This window comes from Somniosus microcephalus, chromosome 9 (assembly GCF_052327205.1).
Source record: "Somniosus microcephalus isolate GS21.2 chromosome 9, FLI_Smic_1.0, whole genome shotgun sequence".
Taxonomy (NCBI): Eukaryota; Metazoa; Chordata; class Chondrichthyes; order Squaliformes; family Somniosidae; genus Somniosus; species Somniosus microcephalus.
The window spans coordinates 164,343,270-164,360,425 of record NC_140995.1 but is presented as its reverse complement, the minus strand read 5'-3'; the positions used below and the strand labels follow the sequence as shown (position 1 = coordinate 164,360,425).

The window sequence follows — 17,156 nt, the reverse complement described above, 5'->3', positions numbered from 1 at the left end:
GCGAAGATTCACCAGACTGATACCTGGGATGGCAGGAATGACGTAGGAGGAGAGATTGGGTCGATTGGGCTTATACTTGCTGGAGTTTAGAAGAATGAGAGGGGATCTCATTGAAACTTATAAAATTCTGACAGGACTAGACAGACTAGATGCAGGAAGGATGTTCCCGATGGTGGGGGAGTCCAGAACCAGGGGTCACAGTCTAAAGAGAAGGGGTAAGTCATTTAGGACAGAGATGAGGAGGAATTTCTTCACCCAGAGAGTGGTGAACCTGTGGAATTCTCTACCACAAAAGGCAGTTGAGGTCAATTCATTCAATATATTCAAGAAGGAGTTAGATATATTTCTTAAGGCTAAAGGGATCAAGGGATATGGGGAGAAAGCAGGGACAGGGTACTGAGTTTGGATGATCAGCCATGGTCTCATTGAATGGCGGAGCAGGCTCGAGGGGCCAAATGGCCTACTCCTGCTCCTATCTTCTATGTTTCTATGTTTCTAAATAAAAATAAATTATCACATGTTTAAAATTAATTAAAATACAATTTAATTAAACATTTTAAACAAGAATTTTATTTTTTGAAAAATAAATTTAAACATTTTTAAAGGGGCCAAAAATAACCTAAACTAATTTTGAAGGTTTTTGAATGTTTAAATGATTTTTAAATAGTTATATTACTATTTATTTAAACCCTTATGCTGGTAAAAGTAGGCCTTATTCCTATTCTTACCAGGTGTAAGAGTTTCGTGGGCATTCGCTGGGCAGTAGTTGGGCAAATACCCTGCGCCAGCAAATGTCCACTTCCTTCGGATTCGTGCGACCTGTCAAGCTCAAACTTGACAGATCACAAGTTTCGGTTTTTCACGCATGCGTAAACCTGGAACTTGCGGGGCACTTATGGGTCATGGGCCCCAGAAAATCCAGGCCAATATTTTACCCTACAATATGCCTACATCTTTAACCACTTTTAGAAAGTGACAGCACCAAAAAAGTGTGATACTTTCTGTGGGTGAAAACACTAAGGGCTGAATTTTCCGTGGTGGTAGTGGACGCGATCAGTGGTGGGTCGGGTGGGAAAGTTGTTTTTTTGACAGTGGGTCAGGAACCCTCTGTCAACTTGCTCCTACGTGCCTTTCCCACAGTGACGGGGAACCCAATTGAAATCATTATCAGTTACTTTACAGGCACTTAAGAGCCTTTTTCCTCCTACTTTTTAAAATTTCCCTGCATGACCACAGCATTCACACATCTCGGGAACCACGTCTGTCAACCTGAGGCATGAGTTCCATGGCCATTGCTCCAGCTGATTACTTGACAGCATGGAAAACTAACCAAAATAAAAACTTGTTCATTACATCAGCTAACAGATTGATGGAGATTATGTTCTACTTGAAAAGCTACTGGTAAATGTTAATTTTTCACTGGCCATTCTCAGCTGTTGCCTTCCAACTGAACAGTAATTGAGGTGAATTGATCTGCACTATAAAAAATGACATATACCATTTCAATAATTTTTTGTGTTGTTTCTGGTCAGGTTTTTCCTCACAGTATACTGTGATTGTCCAGTTACACATTAAATCAAGTCATCAACCATAACAATTTCATTCTCATCACTCATTTCACTGGTTCAATTTGCTTTCAGTCCCTGAATATAACTAATTAAATTTTTCAGTCTGAGACTTTAGGGTGAATTTCTGCAGAGGTTCTCTCACTTGTCCATTGTTAACTTCAACGGAAGAGCTGCAGAAATCTCAGAAACACATTGTAAGCCCCACTTACACTGTTTGTGAAGGATTCTGCAGCTGTTCTGCTGAACTTGTATAAGATTGTAAATCCACCTCTTTACAATTACATTTAAAATCTGCTTAATTTTATGTATTGCCTATACACACACATCTTTTATTTATACCAGTTACTGATACAAAAGTCTATAGATTTGTGACTAAAGCACCAATAGCTTCCCAATTAATGTACTCTTTTAATTATGTTTTGATCGTAATTGTAGATGGAGTCATATTACTTAATAATTTTATTTAAATATTTCCTTGTCACTCATATATAACTTATTATGATTATACAGTAAAGATTCAACACCCACTATGTTAGATTGAACTTAAAATTTAATGTGGCCAGGGTCCCTTTAAGGATCCCGGCTTAAAAGGCGTCATGAGTGATGTCACCAGACTCACTTCATCTAATTGGGCCGGGTAATGTGCTAGGCAGGCTTAATAGGCCCCAGTGAGGTAAGTTCATTTTGTATAGCGGGATGGAGTCAGCAGCGGGGTCGCGATCTACCATGGACACTGGCCGCACCGGACCCACCAAGGTAAGGAAAATTCCGGCCTAAGTATTCATTCAATTAAAGATGCAAAATTTCTTCTTTCAACTAAGGTAACAGAGTACACATGGATATTACCTGTTAAGATACACCAACATCTTTGATCACAGTACACGTCAACAAGCTGCAGTTTTCTTGGGAGGTCTGTACCTTTGACATCATACTTTGTGGGTTGGATTTTCCTCAAGCGTAGGGTTGCCATCAGAATTCCCATCTGATCTCACATGACCCTGTCCTATTTTCCTGGGTTGAGAACAATTAAGTGCATAGGGCAAGCTCCGAACAGTGTCACTGCTCTGCATTGGGAGTCTACCACTGTAGGAGAGGGAAATTCTTTGCTGTTGCACTGTAGCCCTTGCTACAGCAGTATAAAAGACCAGCATCTTTAATGGGAGCAGCTAGCACATAAATATAAATACATGTCAGAAGCCCCATTTCCTTATTGCTACAGATCTTCCAGTTCTAGAAAAAGACTAGGTCAACTCTGGCCCCATACTGCTGACCATCTCATGCACCATGTAAAAGGGAGAGCCCCTTAGAATGACCTCACTACCACTGCTGCTGCTGTAGATGCCATCTGCTTCTTCTTTTCCAGTGCTGTTACCATGAGGTAAAGCTGGGGCAGAAATTGAAGTAAATTAGGCTGTGGACAATGCTCTGACTTCCTCTCTTCAATGAGTGGGCAGCTGCAACTGGCAGCAGAGAGGGCGAAGGAAAATACAGGCAGCCAGTTGCAGGGACAGGGATGTGGCAAAAGACCCTGCCCCCTTTTCCTCCATTCTCCACCACAGGATTACCTGTTTTCAGGCAGTAATATGGAGGGCATTCTGCCCCATTATCTCTAAACCAATGATGACACAGTCTATTTTGTATTCTTTAGCAAATGCTATAATTGGCTATTCCCTGTTGAAAAGGAAGAAAATGCATGCATTTAGATAGCACCTCAGGCCAATTAATTACTTTTAAAACATAGACACTGTTGTTTTGTAGGCAAATGCAGCAGCCAATTTGCGCATAGCAAGGTCCCACAAACAGCAATTATATAATGACCAGATAATCTGCTTTTTTAAGTAGTGTTGCTAATTCTCTCATCACAGCTTCCTCTTTGAAATAGTTAATTGCATGGACAATATTATAATAAGCAATTCAGTTGAATAACTTAAAAGCAAGACCAATTGTAGCTATTCCTGTACCAAATTAGAACTTATTTATATTGATCTAAAAGTCCATAGAATTTAATTTGTATGGCTAAAATATCAAAATTATCATCTAACTGCTTTTATATTGCAATCCGGTGTCTCGGGAGATTGTGTTAAATAAGCTATCTCAAATTTAGTTTTGTAACACACAGTCAGTCTTCCTATAAGTTGGCTGCACTGTGGAAGTCCAATACTCCACACATGCATAGGCTAGCATCTACATTTGACCAGCGCACATGTGCAGACTATTGATGTCACTACAGGGATATTTGTGTGATGACATTGTGACCCAATATGACATCACTACCAAAACACACCTGTTACCTGTGCAGCAACACATTTACTAGCCCCAGTAAGACCAGCAGTCATCAAGAAGCCCAGGAAAACAGGTCATCCTTAATCCTTGCTGCTTTAAGCTATGCTACTGACACTGCAACACACACACAGATGACTGGGGTACTCTGGTATCGGATTCTTTCAGGCATGAATAGAAAGGGGACTTCTGCTTAAGAAAAAGCTTGAGACTGATGTTAGACTGGAACACTGTAGGTAAGTAAAGGGAAATATACAATTAAATATCTTCATAGTGATAGTTAGAAATTCCCAAACCTTACACTGTTTGCAAATAGTTGTTACTTATGAGTTACTGTCAAATATTATAGACACAAGGGTGCTATTTGAATGTGAACAACCACGAGAATCTGACTAATGGAAAATGTGAAGTAGTGAATCAAAGAGCACACTTCCTTAAAACGTTTATTTTCATCCATGATATTTTACTCCAAGGCAATTGCAAATAGGAATAGGAAATAAATCTGCACATTGGATGCAAAAATATGTACAGGGTGGAAAGGTTCGGGGTTAAATATTTATAGTTATATTGGGCCAGGTTAGTTCAGTGATCGCACTCGCCTCTCAAACTCCAAAGAGTGTGGGTTCAAGTCCCATTGCAGGCCCTAAGCATGTAATCGCAGCTGACATTTTAATGCAGTACTGCTGGAGTTCAGCGGTGTCAGAAGTGCTATCTTTCAAGTGTGATGTTAAACTGAAGCATTCTTTGCCTGCTCAGATGCATGTAAAAGATCCCATGGCATTTTTGAAAAAGAGCAGGGAGTTCGCCCAGTGTTTTAGCCAACGCTCATCCCTCTAACAACACCACCACCAAAACATATTAACTGGTCAGTCACCTCATTGCTGTGTGAGGGATCTTGCTGTGCACAAATTGGTGCCGACAAAACAACAGTAACAACACTTCAGAAGTAATTAATTATCTGTGAAGCACTTGGAGACAGTCTCAGAATGTAAAAGGCACTATGTAGATGCAAGGTTTGCTTTAGACTCTTATAAACACAAAGCATATGTGTAATGGTCTTTATCAGTCTAGCAATACTTTTGTTTGGTAACAAGTCAACTATAATGAGGATAGCTGCCTTACATATCCACCCTGATAGTTACTAGAAGCATAGAAAGCCCTGAGGGAAATGAATTTGAGTACTAACATACATTACAGTTTGATAAATCTGCAAGTTATGTTCCAGCTACCCTGAAACACTAGATTTAGGGTCTGACCTACACAAACTGTTTCTTAATTACATTGCTTGGTACCTGTGTGCACTTTTATCTTATCTAAATTCATGCCACAGCAAATGTAAATTAATTGGAGTATATTCATTGATAGCAAAATAACTTAAAGACAGATATATGGGAACAAGATGGGTTACATAATGACCTTTCACCTCTGGGACCTGGGTTCAAATCTAGCTCCCATTGATGCACTGACATCACTCACCTTGATGAACATAAAAAGTCGCTTTTTAAAAAGCTTGAAAGAAACAATAGATAGGGGATGAATTTCCACAGTGGTTCTCCCACTCGCCCAACTTGGCTTTGGTGGAAGTGCCATGAAAGCCCTGGGAAAATGGCGTACATGCAGTTTACGCTGCTTTTCCAGGGTTTGCACGGCTTTACTGCTGAAGATGCGGTAGATGAGTGGGATTACCCCTCGTGAAAATTCACCTCTATGTAGTCAGATTAGTGATGTCACATTTTAATTGTAACACGCTTTGTATCAAGGCAGATCTGAAACCATTTGGTATTAATACATATTAATGGGCCGTATTTTGCAACCCCCATGGGTGCATATGTGATGCGTATGCGCCCGTAAGGGCCGCACAAGATCCGGGTTTAGGCATGCGAAGCGCATCCCCGGGAAAAGGGCCTCCACAGGCAGAGAGTTGTGCTATTTGCCCAACTTCCGCCCGCTGAATGCCTGTGAAATTCTTATGCCTGGTAAAAGCAGGTGTAAGGCCGGCTTTTATCAGCATAAGAGTTTTTTTTAAAAATAGAAAAATAAAATGCTATCACTCATTTATACATTAGAAACCCTGTCCAATAAGGTAAGTTTATTTTTAGCCCCTTTAAAACATATTTTAAAACATTAATTACATTTCTGTTTAAAATATTTAATTAAATGGCATTGTAATTAATTTTAAATATGTAATTTAAAAAAAAATTAATTCATGCGTTTGTACGTACAGAACTCCCATAAGTATGAATGGGGATTCCCTTTCTTTTATTGTTTGGGCCGGCCCACGTGATCCCAGGGGCGTTTGCGAACCACATGCACCCTTGGGATATGTGGGCCTCTGCCCGCGGGTACCCGGAGAGGCCCAGGAGTGCAATTTTCCGTACCTCCCGGACCACCAGGTAAACTTGCAGATTTTTTTACAGGTCGGAGACATCCACCCACGGGAAGCTTCCGATCGCAAAGTTTGGGTCAATGTGTGGTACAACAAATTGGTCCAAATGCTGGATTAGATTATGAAACAGTGATGTGCTTGTGTTAAAGAATTGACTGTGTATTACCCGTTGAACTTTCATTTGATCAGCTATCCGGCGCAGATCTCGGAGTTGTTCTTCATACAGAACCCTCAGGCCTTGTGGATGTAGACAGCGACTCTTCAGAGTCTCGGCCTCTGTCTCCAGAATTCGGTTGTCCTGTTCCAGATTCCGCACCTGCAACATACACATTACAAAGCTGTCAATGCACATCAATATTACAAGGTGTGAATTGGCCAGTTATACTTCCATTTTCACATTGATGCAAAATAGCTTCAGGAGCGCATCATTGTAAATCTGGTATTATAACTCAGGAGTTAGACCCCAATCCGAATCTGAAGCATATTAAAGTCAGCAGTGTGAAATCCCCTTCAAGAAATTATCTCACACAATCTGGGCTTCACACTCGCTGAAGTAAAAATACAATCCACGGTGAAGTCAGATTTAAGACGTTGTCAGACAATCCATTAAATCTCCTGAATGCTATAAACTGAATATTGAGTCTTTTTAATAATAGGAGAAGACAGCCATTGCATCCCACGCTCTCATTAAAAAAATATGAAGAGCTCTCCCCTACAATCACAGGGGGCAATTGTCAAGCTGAAATGTGACGGAGCAGAGCAACATCAATTGTAGAACTCATCTGATTTTCATCTCATTGAAATCCTTGTGATGAGAATTGGACGAGTTCTATAACAAACGTTGCGTCACATTATGTGAAAATTATCCCCTACACTGTTACCGCACAAAAGGAAATAATTCTTCCCATTATACCTATGCCGGCTCTTGAAAAGAGCTGTCCACTTAGTCCCAAGCACAGTGCAGTGTGCAGACTAGTGTACACTTTAAACTCGACAGCTATTGGCCTCAGATTGGTGGTGTAGTGTAACTGCAACCTTATTGAATGCAACAAAATCAACATCGTCTTACATACAGCATGGTACACTGCCGTCTACACATGTCGAATCACTCCAGGTGTCATTTTATTGCAGAACAATCTTTAAAAAAGACAGACCTGAGCCTGAAATTCACAAGCACTTTCCAATTTGCAACAATTAGACTGATTGGCCTGAGGCTGTGTTCACTTAACGACTGGATTTTGGGCACGCAGCTCCATCTTAACAGAACAATATGCATTGTACAGTACATGATGATGTTGTAACACGCCTGGTCTTATAAAACAATGCCTCGTCAGACGTGAACAGCCGCAAGGAGATCCATTAGTATATTCTACAAAATGCCTAATAAATATCATTTCAATGCAACAGGAACAAAACACACATCAATATTCTGGTCTTGATTACAGAATTGCTGTATGATATTGTTGTATTAGAATTGCTACAGCGACACGAGACGTCCCAGTGTCTTCCATTTTTACTTGTATTGACATGTCTAAAGTATCGATCCCTTTATCTTCCTTTTTTCCCCTTCTGATTTTAATTTACTTTCAATCCATGATGCTTCCTTTGCAAATTTAAAATATTGTAACGTTTCCAGATTACTCTTTAATATACTAAAAAATATTCATTTTTCTTTTTTCGAAAACAGATGATTACTGCTGGATTGCGTCAATGTTACCTGTTTACATTTTGACTCCATCTCCTTCAGTTTAGTGAAACTGATATTTCAAGTTCTAAAAAAAAAATCCCGTTTCAATACTATGGATTTTCCCCCTTAACAATTCTCAATCAATTTATAACAGGTCTGATTAGATATGAATAATTGTTCATCATATCACACCAAATTTAGATGTACTTAGTTGTGGATGAAGACTGCTCTTGGGTTTGTGATTTATGTTGCGGATGCTACAGCTTTAAGCGTTTCTTACTTTCTCGATGTAAGCAGCCAGCCTGTCGTTCAGAATGATCATCTCTTTCCTCTCGTTGGTTCTCGTGCTCAGGAATTCCTGATTTGTTGCAGACACGGCGTCCAGATCCAAAGCCGGTCCTATCCCCGCTCCCAGGTAGATTGTCCCCATGCTGTCACAGAAAAAAAAAGAGTTCAGGCCGTTAACAACATTGAAACCGCACCTTGTTAACAAGAGGTTCCAACGAGATTCTTTATATTTTATTTATATATTAGCTATTACATTTCGAAATCGTCTAACCCAGTTATTCTCGAACGTTTGAGAGAATTGGATTACCAGTGTAGTTATCAAAACTTAATATTGTACCCGTACTATGTATACAAGATGTTGGAGTGAATGCTGGGGAAACCGAAAAATAAGAAAAGACAATTCACCCTCGATTGCACAATGTTTCGCTGTAATAGTTTTGAGTATTATAGGGATCACTAATATTTAATGCTGCATCAAACTTAATTATTAATAACAATATAAATGCGATTGCAATATCAGCTAAAATGTAGGACTCAGACCACTGAAAATAAACGCCGACTTCAAATCCTTATGAGTAGCTTTCTGCTCTCTCCAATCTATTACTTTAATGCGGCTTTGTTTTTAATGTTTTAAATATATAGCATGGTTTGAAAAAATGAAGACTACATTAAGAACATTAATTTTCTTTGGCGACTGGTTATTTGCAATGTACAAAGCACATCTGGTCGAGACGGACGGACCACACAGTTCAATGCTGAATTAATGCCATTGTCTGAATTCATTTAAATGTAATCTACTATTACAAACATCATTTAAAACTGCTCTTCTTTCAGCTGTTCAGATAACTGATGAAAAAAATTAAAAGGCTACCTTACTTTTTTTTAGCAAGAATTAAATATATTTGCAGACGGGAAGGTCCCGCTGTACGTGTAGTGTCTCACGCAATATACGGAATCCCTTCGTGTAATTTGAATAGGTTAGATCATTTAAACCGGAATCTAAAACAGGAGTAACTCCTGCCGACCAGCAAAGGTCCTGCAGTCTGTGTGTGTGTGTGTAAGTGTCGAAGATTGCATTCTGCACTGCTGATGTTCAGAAACTTCAAACTGAGTCCCTAAAGAATGCTGTGCACGAATCGCTCCTTAAATTAGGAAATTGCAGTATATTTGGCAGCGTACGATTTAAAATTGCAAATCATTAATATTCCAGTCATTGTTGGCATTGTAGATAATTAACTGTTCAGTTCATGACTTGTACGAACTGATGTTCCCTTAATACTCCCATTACTTTTACTATAGCAATGTGAATAGCGAGTAAAATAGTTTGACCACCATTGCGCATACATGAAACAATTCTACTCCAGGTGTCAGTGCTGACGATGTGTTTATTGCACGGACATTCATTCACTCTGTACAGATATTTCAAGAGTAGATGTGACAGGGGAGCATTTTAATTGAATTCTAATTTAGTTTGAAGGAGACGGTTGCAAAGATTCATCCTCGTGTGACTAACGATATTAAATATAGATGTGATATTTCGAGCTGCTGTCAGATTCTCGATCGATACAGGTTTACACCTTTGCTACAAATCTCCGCCATTCCTTTCCCAGTGTTTGGAAGGTCCGCCACAGAATGTAGCTATTTCCCAATCGCCTGTAAGCAAGTACGTCACAACCTCTTTATAAACATTTCTAAACACGTATTTTAGAGGGGAAAAAACTAATTGATCCTTTCAAGGTATCCTTCAAGTAATTATTAGTGTGAAAAAAATAACTTTCTGGAACAGGGTATGTAAAACATTCAGCGTGCGATGTTGCACAGCATTGCCTGACATTCTACGGAATACTATCACTTTTTCCGAATTTGCGAGTTTCGGGCCTTCATCTGCTCTCGTTATTCTATTCTGAACTGTTACACCTAACCCTGCTATTATTAATCTACGGTTTAACCCTCTCGATTTATAACGGAGTGAAAATACGAGTTCCGAATTTACTATCTACTGGCCCGACATTTTCATTGAGGGAATATGTGCAAATCCATTAACCTGTAGGCGGCTGAATAAATCTCTCACCGCCCAGAGTGGTTTTATTTTGAAAAAAGGATGAATGCTGAAATAGAACAAAGTTCTGTTAAAAAATCTGCTCGCCATCCTTTGACTCACCAACCCCCGCCGCCAAGCGCCTACTTACAAATGGGTTGTGGGTATGTGTATAGATTTTTCAAATTTATTATTTGGATAAGTTCCTATTTAGCAGAAACAACCTGACTGATCAAGAGGTCAAGCGTTAATGCATAGTGAAACCAGTCTGGTGGATCTATATGTACTAATGATGAAATAATATTCACCATAATACATGTTCCACAATGGTTTCTTTCGGAACTGAGACGCAGAGATGAATCAATTCTCCTTTTCCTTCTATTCCAAATGAAAGAGCAACGGGATCTTGGCTAGAAGATTCATCATGGTCGAAGTTTTGATTGTCATTCATTACTGGTAAAAAAAAAATAAGCTAATGGAGGGAAACTATAAGAATGGGTCAGCAGAAATTCCCGGGAAGCCAGTAGAATGCTTCATTCGCAAGCAAGCATGAATAATTGTAGTGAATGAGGTAAAACCTGTTCTGGAATATGGAATTCCAAAATAGGGAGCTCATTGAAACACTGAACTTCCGTTCAGCTCTCAAAGCTTCCTTTCCTGTCCCTACATAAACTATATTGAATTATTTACCATAGCCTTAGGAAAACGTTCATTTTGAATTGCACAAAGCACGGTATATTTAAATTACTACACTGTGACTGATAGTATACAGTACCATAGCAAATTGAACGAGGTTAGATTATTCTAATACCACCATAGCAGTGGAGAGAAAGGTAACATTTATTTTAAAACTGGAGCAAACATCCATCGTCTCTGATGCATTCATTTCAATGTTACCTTTCTCATTGTCACTATTTAGAAATTCCAGTAAGTTTCTTTGTTACCTACAAAAAAAACTAGTTTCCTATTAAAGCATATTTTAAAAAATACTCTCATGAATTCTCAGATCCCCAAGCTTTTGATGCTGGATTGAGGGAATTGATTCGATTCCAGATTTAACATTACGGGGGAGGAGAAGGAACAAGGGTGGACCGAATCTACAGTCCAAGTGCACGCTTAAAGGAAAGCATACCTTACCGAGCTACCAGTATAACACTCAACAAAGAGAAAGTGGAACAGACTCGGCATTGAAAATGGACAGATTAAACTACAATGGAATTCCAATTGTAATGCATATTTCCTTTGAAATTAATATATTGTTGTTACTTTGAAATGACGATTTAAACAAAAGTGAATCAACCCATATCACTTTGCATTGTGCCGCCATCAGGAGCATTAGACACAAAGGGATATTAAAAGACAGAAGAGACGGGAGTAAGTTACAATAGCCCTAGTAACGTGGAATGAGATGGCACAGCGCATGGAGGAAACAGCCCTTCCAGTCGCTTGCAAATCTCTAAACACATCACGTGCCTACTTTTCCTAACAAGTACTAATTTCTTATCTTCAAGTTACATTCGTGAAATATAGGGAAGCAAGACAGAAGATCAATTGAATTTAAATAGTGCTTTGAAGGTGCGCAAGTACTATTGCAGCCATCATAGATTTAAATATTAGTAGTTCTAGTGGGGTAATATTAATACTAATAACATAAAATATAATTCCTGCATAGGACTTGAAGTAATTGTGTAGAATTTTGTGGACACTACATTGTTTCTGTCAATAACAGATCGGATATCACCGTGAACCCATTGCTACTTAATTGTTATTAGGTATTTACACCTATTGGTTTGTGATATCGCGGGACTGAACGCATATATTCAATCCCTCTGGGCTCACATTTGATAGCATCGTTTCCTTTTACAATTTTGGAGGTCAAAGAACATTCAGCTAAAGTTGCCAGGATTTCCGTTGGTAATATACCCATGTTATAAATAAGAGACAACGGCTGAATAAAATATATTCATGCAGAACAACTGACAACCGTTTTACTTTATTTCACGTGTACATTCCCCTAGGTTTGGGAAGACTTTATGAAACGATCTTTGCTGTATCTAGGAAAAAACTAGACCCCACCCTCGTTCAATCCCAATGTAATAGAGCAGTAAAACTCTGATGAAGTGAACTGTGCAAACAGCCCAATGGCAAGAGAGCATCGCCTCCAGGATTGCTTTTTCCTCAGGTCGGAGCTTCCTAAAAATCACACCTAGGACTGTTTCCCCCAACGCATCTGTCGTTAGTGTCAACTTGACCTGTTTGACCTGTCAGTTGTCTTCTAATTCGGTACCACAATCATTTTGGGGTTTTTCTTAACGATCTCCCTGTTATTCTAATACAGATTATTCGATTACAAATTCACATCATCTGTAATGTTGAATTATTGTTTCTAATGCATTCAAATATTTAATTACACTCTTTAAAGGCGACACCGCTTGATTTAATGAATTGTCGTTTTTCACAAGGCTGTGCAATATTATTGGAATAGGAGGAGGCCATTCAGGCCCTCCAGTCTGTTCCACCATTGAATCTGATCATGGCTGATCTGTACCTCAACTCTATTTACCCACCTTTGCTCCATATCCCTGATACCCTTACCTGACAAAAATCAATTGATCTTAGTCTTAAAAATTTCAATTGACCCAACATGCACAGCCTTTTGGGGGAGGGAGTTCCAGATTTCTACTCCCCTTTGTGTGAGAACGTTTCCTGATTTCACTCCTAAATAGCTGAGCTCTCATTTTAAGATTATTTATAGGTGTTAGCTGTGGCTCAGTGGGTAGCACTCGCACCTCTGAGTCAGAAGGTTGTGTGTTCAAGTTGCACTCCCTGGACTTGAGCACACAATCTAGGTTGACACTCCAGTGCAGTACAGAGGGAGTACTGCACTGTCAGAGGTGTCGTCTTTCGGATGAGACGTTAAACCAAGGCTGTGTCTGTCCTCCCAGGTAGCTGTTAAAGATGCCCAGGCAATATTTCCACGAAGAGCAGGGGAGTTCTCCCTGGTGCCCTCGCCAATATTTATCCCTCAGCCATCATTAAAACAGATTATCTGGTCATTTATTTCATTGTTGTTTGTGGGAGCTTGCTGTCACGCTTCCCTACATTACAACAGTGACTACACTTCAAAAGTACTTCATTGGCTGTAAAGCGCTTTGGGACGTCCTGGGGTCATGAAAGGCCCTATGTAAATGCAAGTCTTTCTTTTCTTGTTCACCACCACCCCCCCCCCCCCTTTTTCTGGGTTTCTCCACCACAGGAAATAGTTTATTTGTATTTACTCTATGGAATCTTTTCATCATTTCAAACGTTCAATTAGATCACCCCTTCTAAATTCAAGGGTAGTTTATGTAACCTTTCCCCATAATTTAACCCTTTAAGCCCTAGTATAACGCTGGTGAATCTGCACAGGGCCTCCTCCAAGGCCAATACTGTATATATTTCCTGAATGCAGCACTCCAGATGGGGTCTGGTCTGACCAAGGTACTACGTAACTGAAGCACTTCATGTCTGACCAAATCGCCTTATGCCAAACAATTTTGAAGATTCTTTTTGTAAGACTTTCTTGTGTATTTTTTGTTTGACATTAAGTCATTTCTTTTCTTTAAATCTCTTTCACAATCCGGTTGTTTTACACAAGAATTGATTTTTTTTTTAATGGTCAATCCCCTGCTTTTTACCTGGTAATGCGAGGTCCACAGACTGCTGTGGCGGTCCTCCTGCCCGCCTGGAATCTACCTCCCGCTACCAGCCGGCCGGTGGTGCGGCTGTAACTGGCCGAGCGACGCCGCGCTTGGCGGCGAGGTGGGGATGGGCTGGACACCCGCACGCGGTACGAGGCGCTACTGGTGCTGCAGTCCTCAAAGTGGCGGCGGTACGAGGACATCCTTTCCGGGCTGCGACTCATCTTGCTGGCTGGCTGTTGACTGAGGGCTGATCCCGTGCAACTTACCCGGGCAGCAGAGGGACATTTTATACACTCACTGCAATGCCAGATCAGCGCATGAGACTGGATTTTTTTTTACCTTAAGTTCAACTTGTAGGCGGGCCTTCTCCCTTAATATTTGTCAAAGTCGTGTTAAGCGGCACAAAAGAATGCACGATCTTAAAATAGAGCGTTTAAGCAATTAGACACCATGTTGATGTAATCCTTCTGGATGGGACTGAAGCCTGGTCGCATGGAAAGTGGAGCACATGCACTTCATGCAGATATTCCCTTTACAACATAAATGTATTTGATTAGCTACAATCAAAAATCGTCTCTCTACGTTTCCCTAGCTGAAGACTTTGTTTAAAAAGTTTTGCTAGTTATTTCGAAAGACATTTATTTGTAATCTACTTTCAGAAAATATATAGCAGTTTCTGCCGGAAAGAGATTATTCTTTTTGTACTAGATTTTAAGAATATTCACTCTTAACGTGATGTAATCAAATTAAGGAGATCTTGGTAGACACCTAATTAGATTGCAAGATTTATTTGCATTACATGCTTTAGCAAAAGGTTACTTACTTACCTCTGAATATGTAGGTCAGAATAAGATTATATTTCACAGATGTTAACCATTACTGATCATTTCATATTATTTTCCACCAAATTAATGGGCCAGAATTTGCGGTGGCTATGACAGCATACTCTGAGAGCACGCCGCCATACCGCCTTTGAAATGGACCGCAAGTTCAGGATTTCCGCTAGCGCTTGGGCATGCGCTAAATCCCGAACTTGCGATCTGTCAAGTTCCGATTTGACGGATCATCTGCAGCGACACCGCACCGACATTGAAAACCCAATTGCTGGCGGAGAGTTGGGCTAATTGCCCACCAACTTCCCAGCAATTACATACGAAAATTTTACAGCTGGTGGAAACAGGCATGGGGCCTATTTCTACAGCGTAAGGGGCTACCTCCTGATAAATGCAAGTAATTAAAAAAACTTATGAGGCCAGAAATGGAAGCATTTTAGGATTTTGTCCATGGAAAGTATTTATTTGTCCATGAAAGTTCGGAGGAAGCGGTTGCTACATTGATAAAATTATTTATTTTTTGGCATCTATGTGGAGCATAAGCTTAAAAAAAATCCAAACCGAAAGTATAAGATGTTTATCTCGGAAGGCTGCAGTAGTGAGGGTTCTTTTTTTCCTTTCCGGAGATGATAAATGAATGAGAGACCTTCTGTTTGCTGATTGGAGCACCAGGCTGTGCCCCTGGGATCCATGGGCCATTACCTCCATAGGTACACTGCCGACCGCAAAATCCAGGTCGGTAGCATACCTTTACCTAAATATAAGATTTTATAAATAACCCGTATTTTCGTTTTACAGTGCCATGTTTAAACAATAAATAATTTGTTTAGGGACACAAATTACTACAACGTCCTTGAAAGACTACTGAACTCAAGCTATAATTGCCTGTGATCAGGTTGAAAGGTCACTAAACAGCGTGGTACCATTTTGCTTTTGTCTTGCTGAATAAAAGGCTGGTTGGGGGAATTTACATGGGTCTTAACCATGTTTGAATAAGTTAGACCATTAGAAATGTGCATTTTTATGTGATTCCTTTTACAAACACTTGTGTAACAATCAGACACTCCTATTACAATGACTTACAGCCACTTTTTAAACAAATGTTATTCATATGTTCAAAAAAATGGCAAAGATTTTAAAATTCTGTAATTACACACACCTTTTGCCAGTGCAAGTAGTATTTTTGGGTGGGCTAGTCTCGTGATAGGTTTAGTATACTGCACAGAAGGCTAGAGTCAGAGAACTGAAAGGTATAAGATGGAATTGAAGGCTGGAGGATGTCAGAGGTAGGATGGGGGGGGGGGGCGGCGGCGAGACCATGGAGGAATATGAAGATGAGGATTTAAAATTTAAAGCATTAGGAGAACATTGAGGAAATCAAGTCCACAGGTAAAAAAAAAGTGTAAACATGAATTTCAGCAGTAGTGGGGTGAAGTTGCACAGATGTGGGTGATGTTGCAGCAGTGGGAGTAAGCAGTCCTTGTAATGCATAGGCTATGGGTTTTGAAGCTAGACTATGGGTTTTGAAGCTAAGCTCTGGGCTGAACAGGGCATCAAAGTTTTGCAGAGCCTGATTGATTGGCCAGGGAGGAGGCTGAAGTCAGTAGCAAGAGTGTAGTTTATGGCTTCAGTCTTCTTTATGTTTAGTTGGAGGAAGATTTGATTCATCCATAAGTTGCTGTGATGAGGTTGAGGAGGACATGGAGAGATAATCCTTTGTGGCAACAGTCGCAGAGAATGTCATTTATGACTTTGACCAGGGCTGTCTCAATGCTATTAGTGGGACAGAAGTCAGACTGAAGGGATTCGAATAAGGAGGTTTGAGGGAGATAGTCATGGAGCTGGGAAGCGATGACATGATTGAGTATCTTAGAGATGAAAGGGAGGTTAATAATGGACCAATTGAGAATGGGCATTTTGAAGAGGGGGACTGAAGATGGCAGATTTGAAAGGGAAGAGGGTTGGTGACAGAATGAAGGGAGTCATTAACAATGTCAACAAATATGGGGTCTAAGAATGGTAACTGAATGGTTATGTGTTGGGTAGAGAGGAGATTGAGCGAGCAGTAGGTTGGTGGAGGAGATGTAATTGAACAGGAGGAGATGTAATTGAATAGGAGAGTGGAGTTGTGGAAAGGAAATTGCAGATTGATGGGGACTGGTGGTGGTCAGGAAAAAGAGAGGGAACAGGAAGGAATTGTGACAAGAAGGGTAGCTATGCAGACGGTCTCAATCTTAGAGAAAAATAAATTCATGAGCTCTTTGCACTTCATATTGGAGTTGGGGAGGAGGGAGCAGGGAAAGAGCTTTGAGGAAGTGGGTTATGCTTGCCATCCAAGATAACTGCAGAGTAGTAGAAGGATTTGACTGAGGAGAGAGACAGTGTTTCACATG

The 17,156-nt window shown here is 40.1% G+C and overlaps 1 protein-coding gene across 2 annotated transcripts in view; it reads right to left on the bottom strand.

Moving 5' to 3' along the window:
- Positions 1-14,253, bottom strand: part of LOC147112814 (desmin) — a 47,792-nt gene extending 33,539 nt beyond the window's left edge. For both annotated transcript variants that reach the window (XM_085997452.1, XM_085997453.1), the window contains exons 1-3: positions 13,925-14,253; positions 8,202-8,352; positions 6,401-6,550 (exon numbers count right to left, since the gene is read on the bottom strand). In XM_085997452.1, the coding sequence (XP_085853578.1) occupies positions 6,401-6,550; positions 8,202-8,352; positions 13,925-14,151 (528 nt within the window). In that variant the 5' untranslated portion in view covers positions 14,152-14,253. The remainder of the gene's footprint in view (positions 1-6,400; positions 6,551-8,201; positions 8,353-13,924) is intronic.
- Between the last annotated feature and the right edge of the window lie 2,903 nt (positions 14,254-17,156).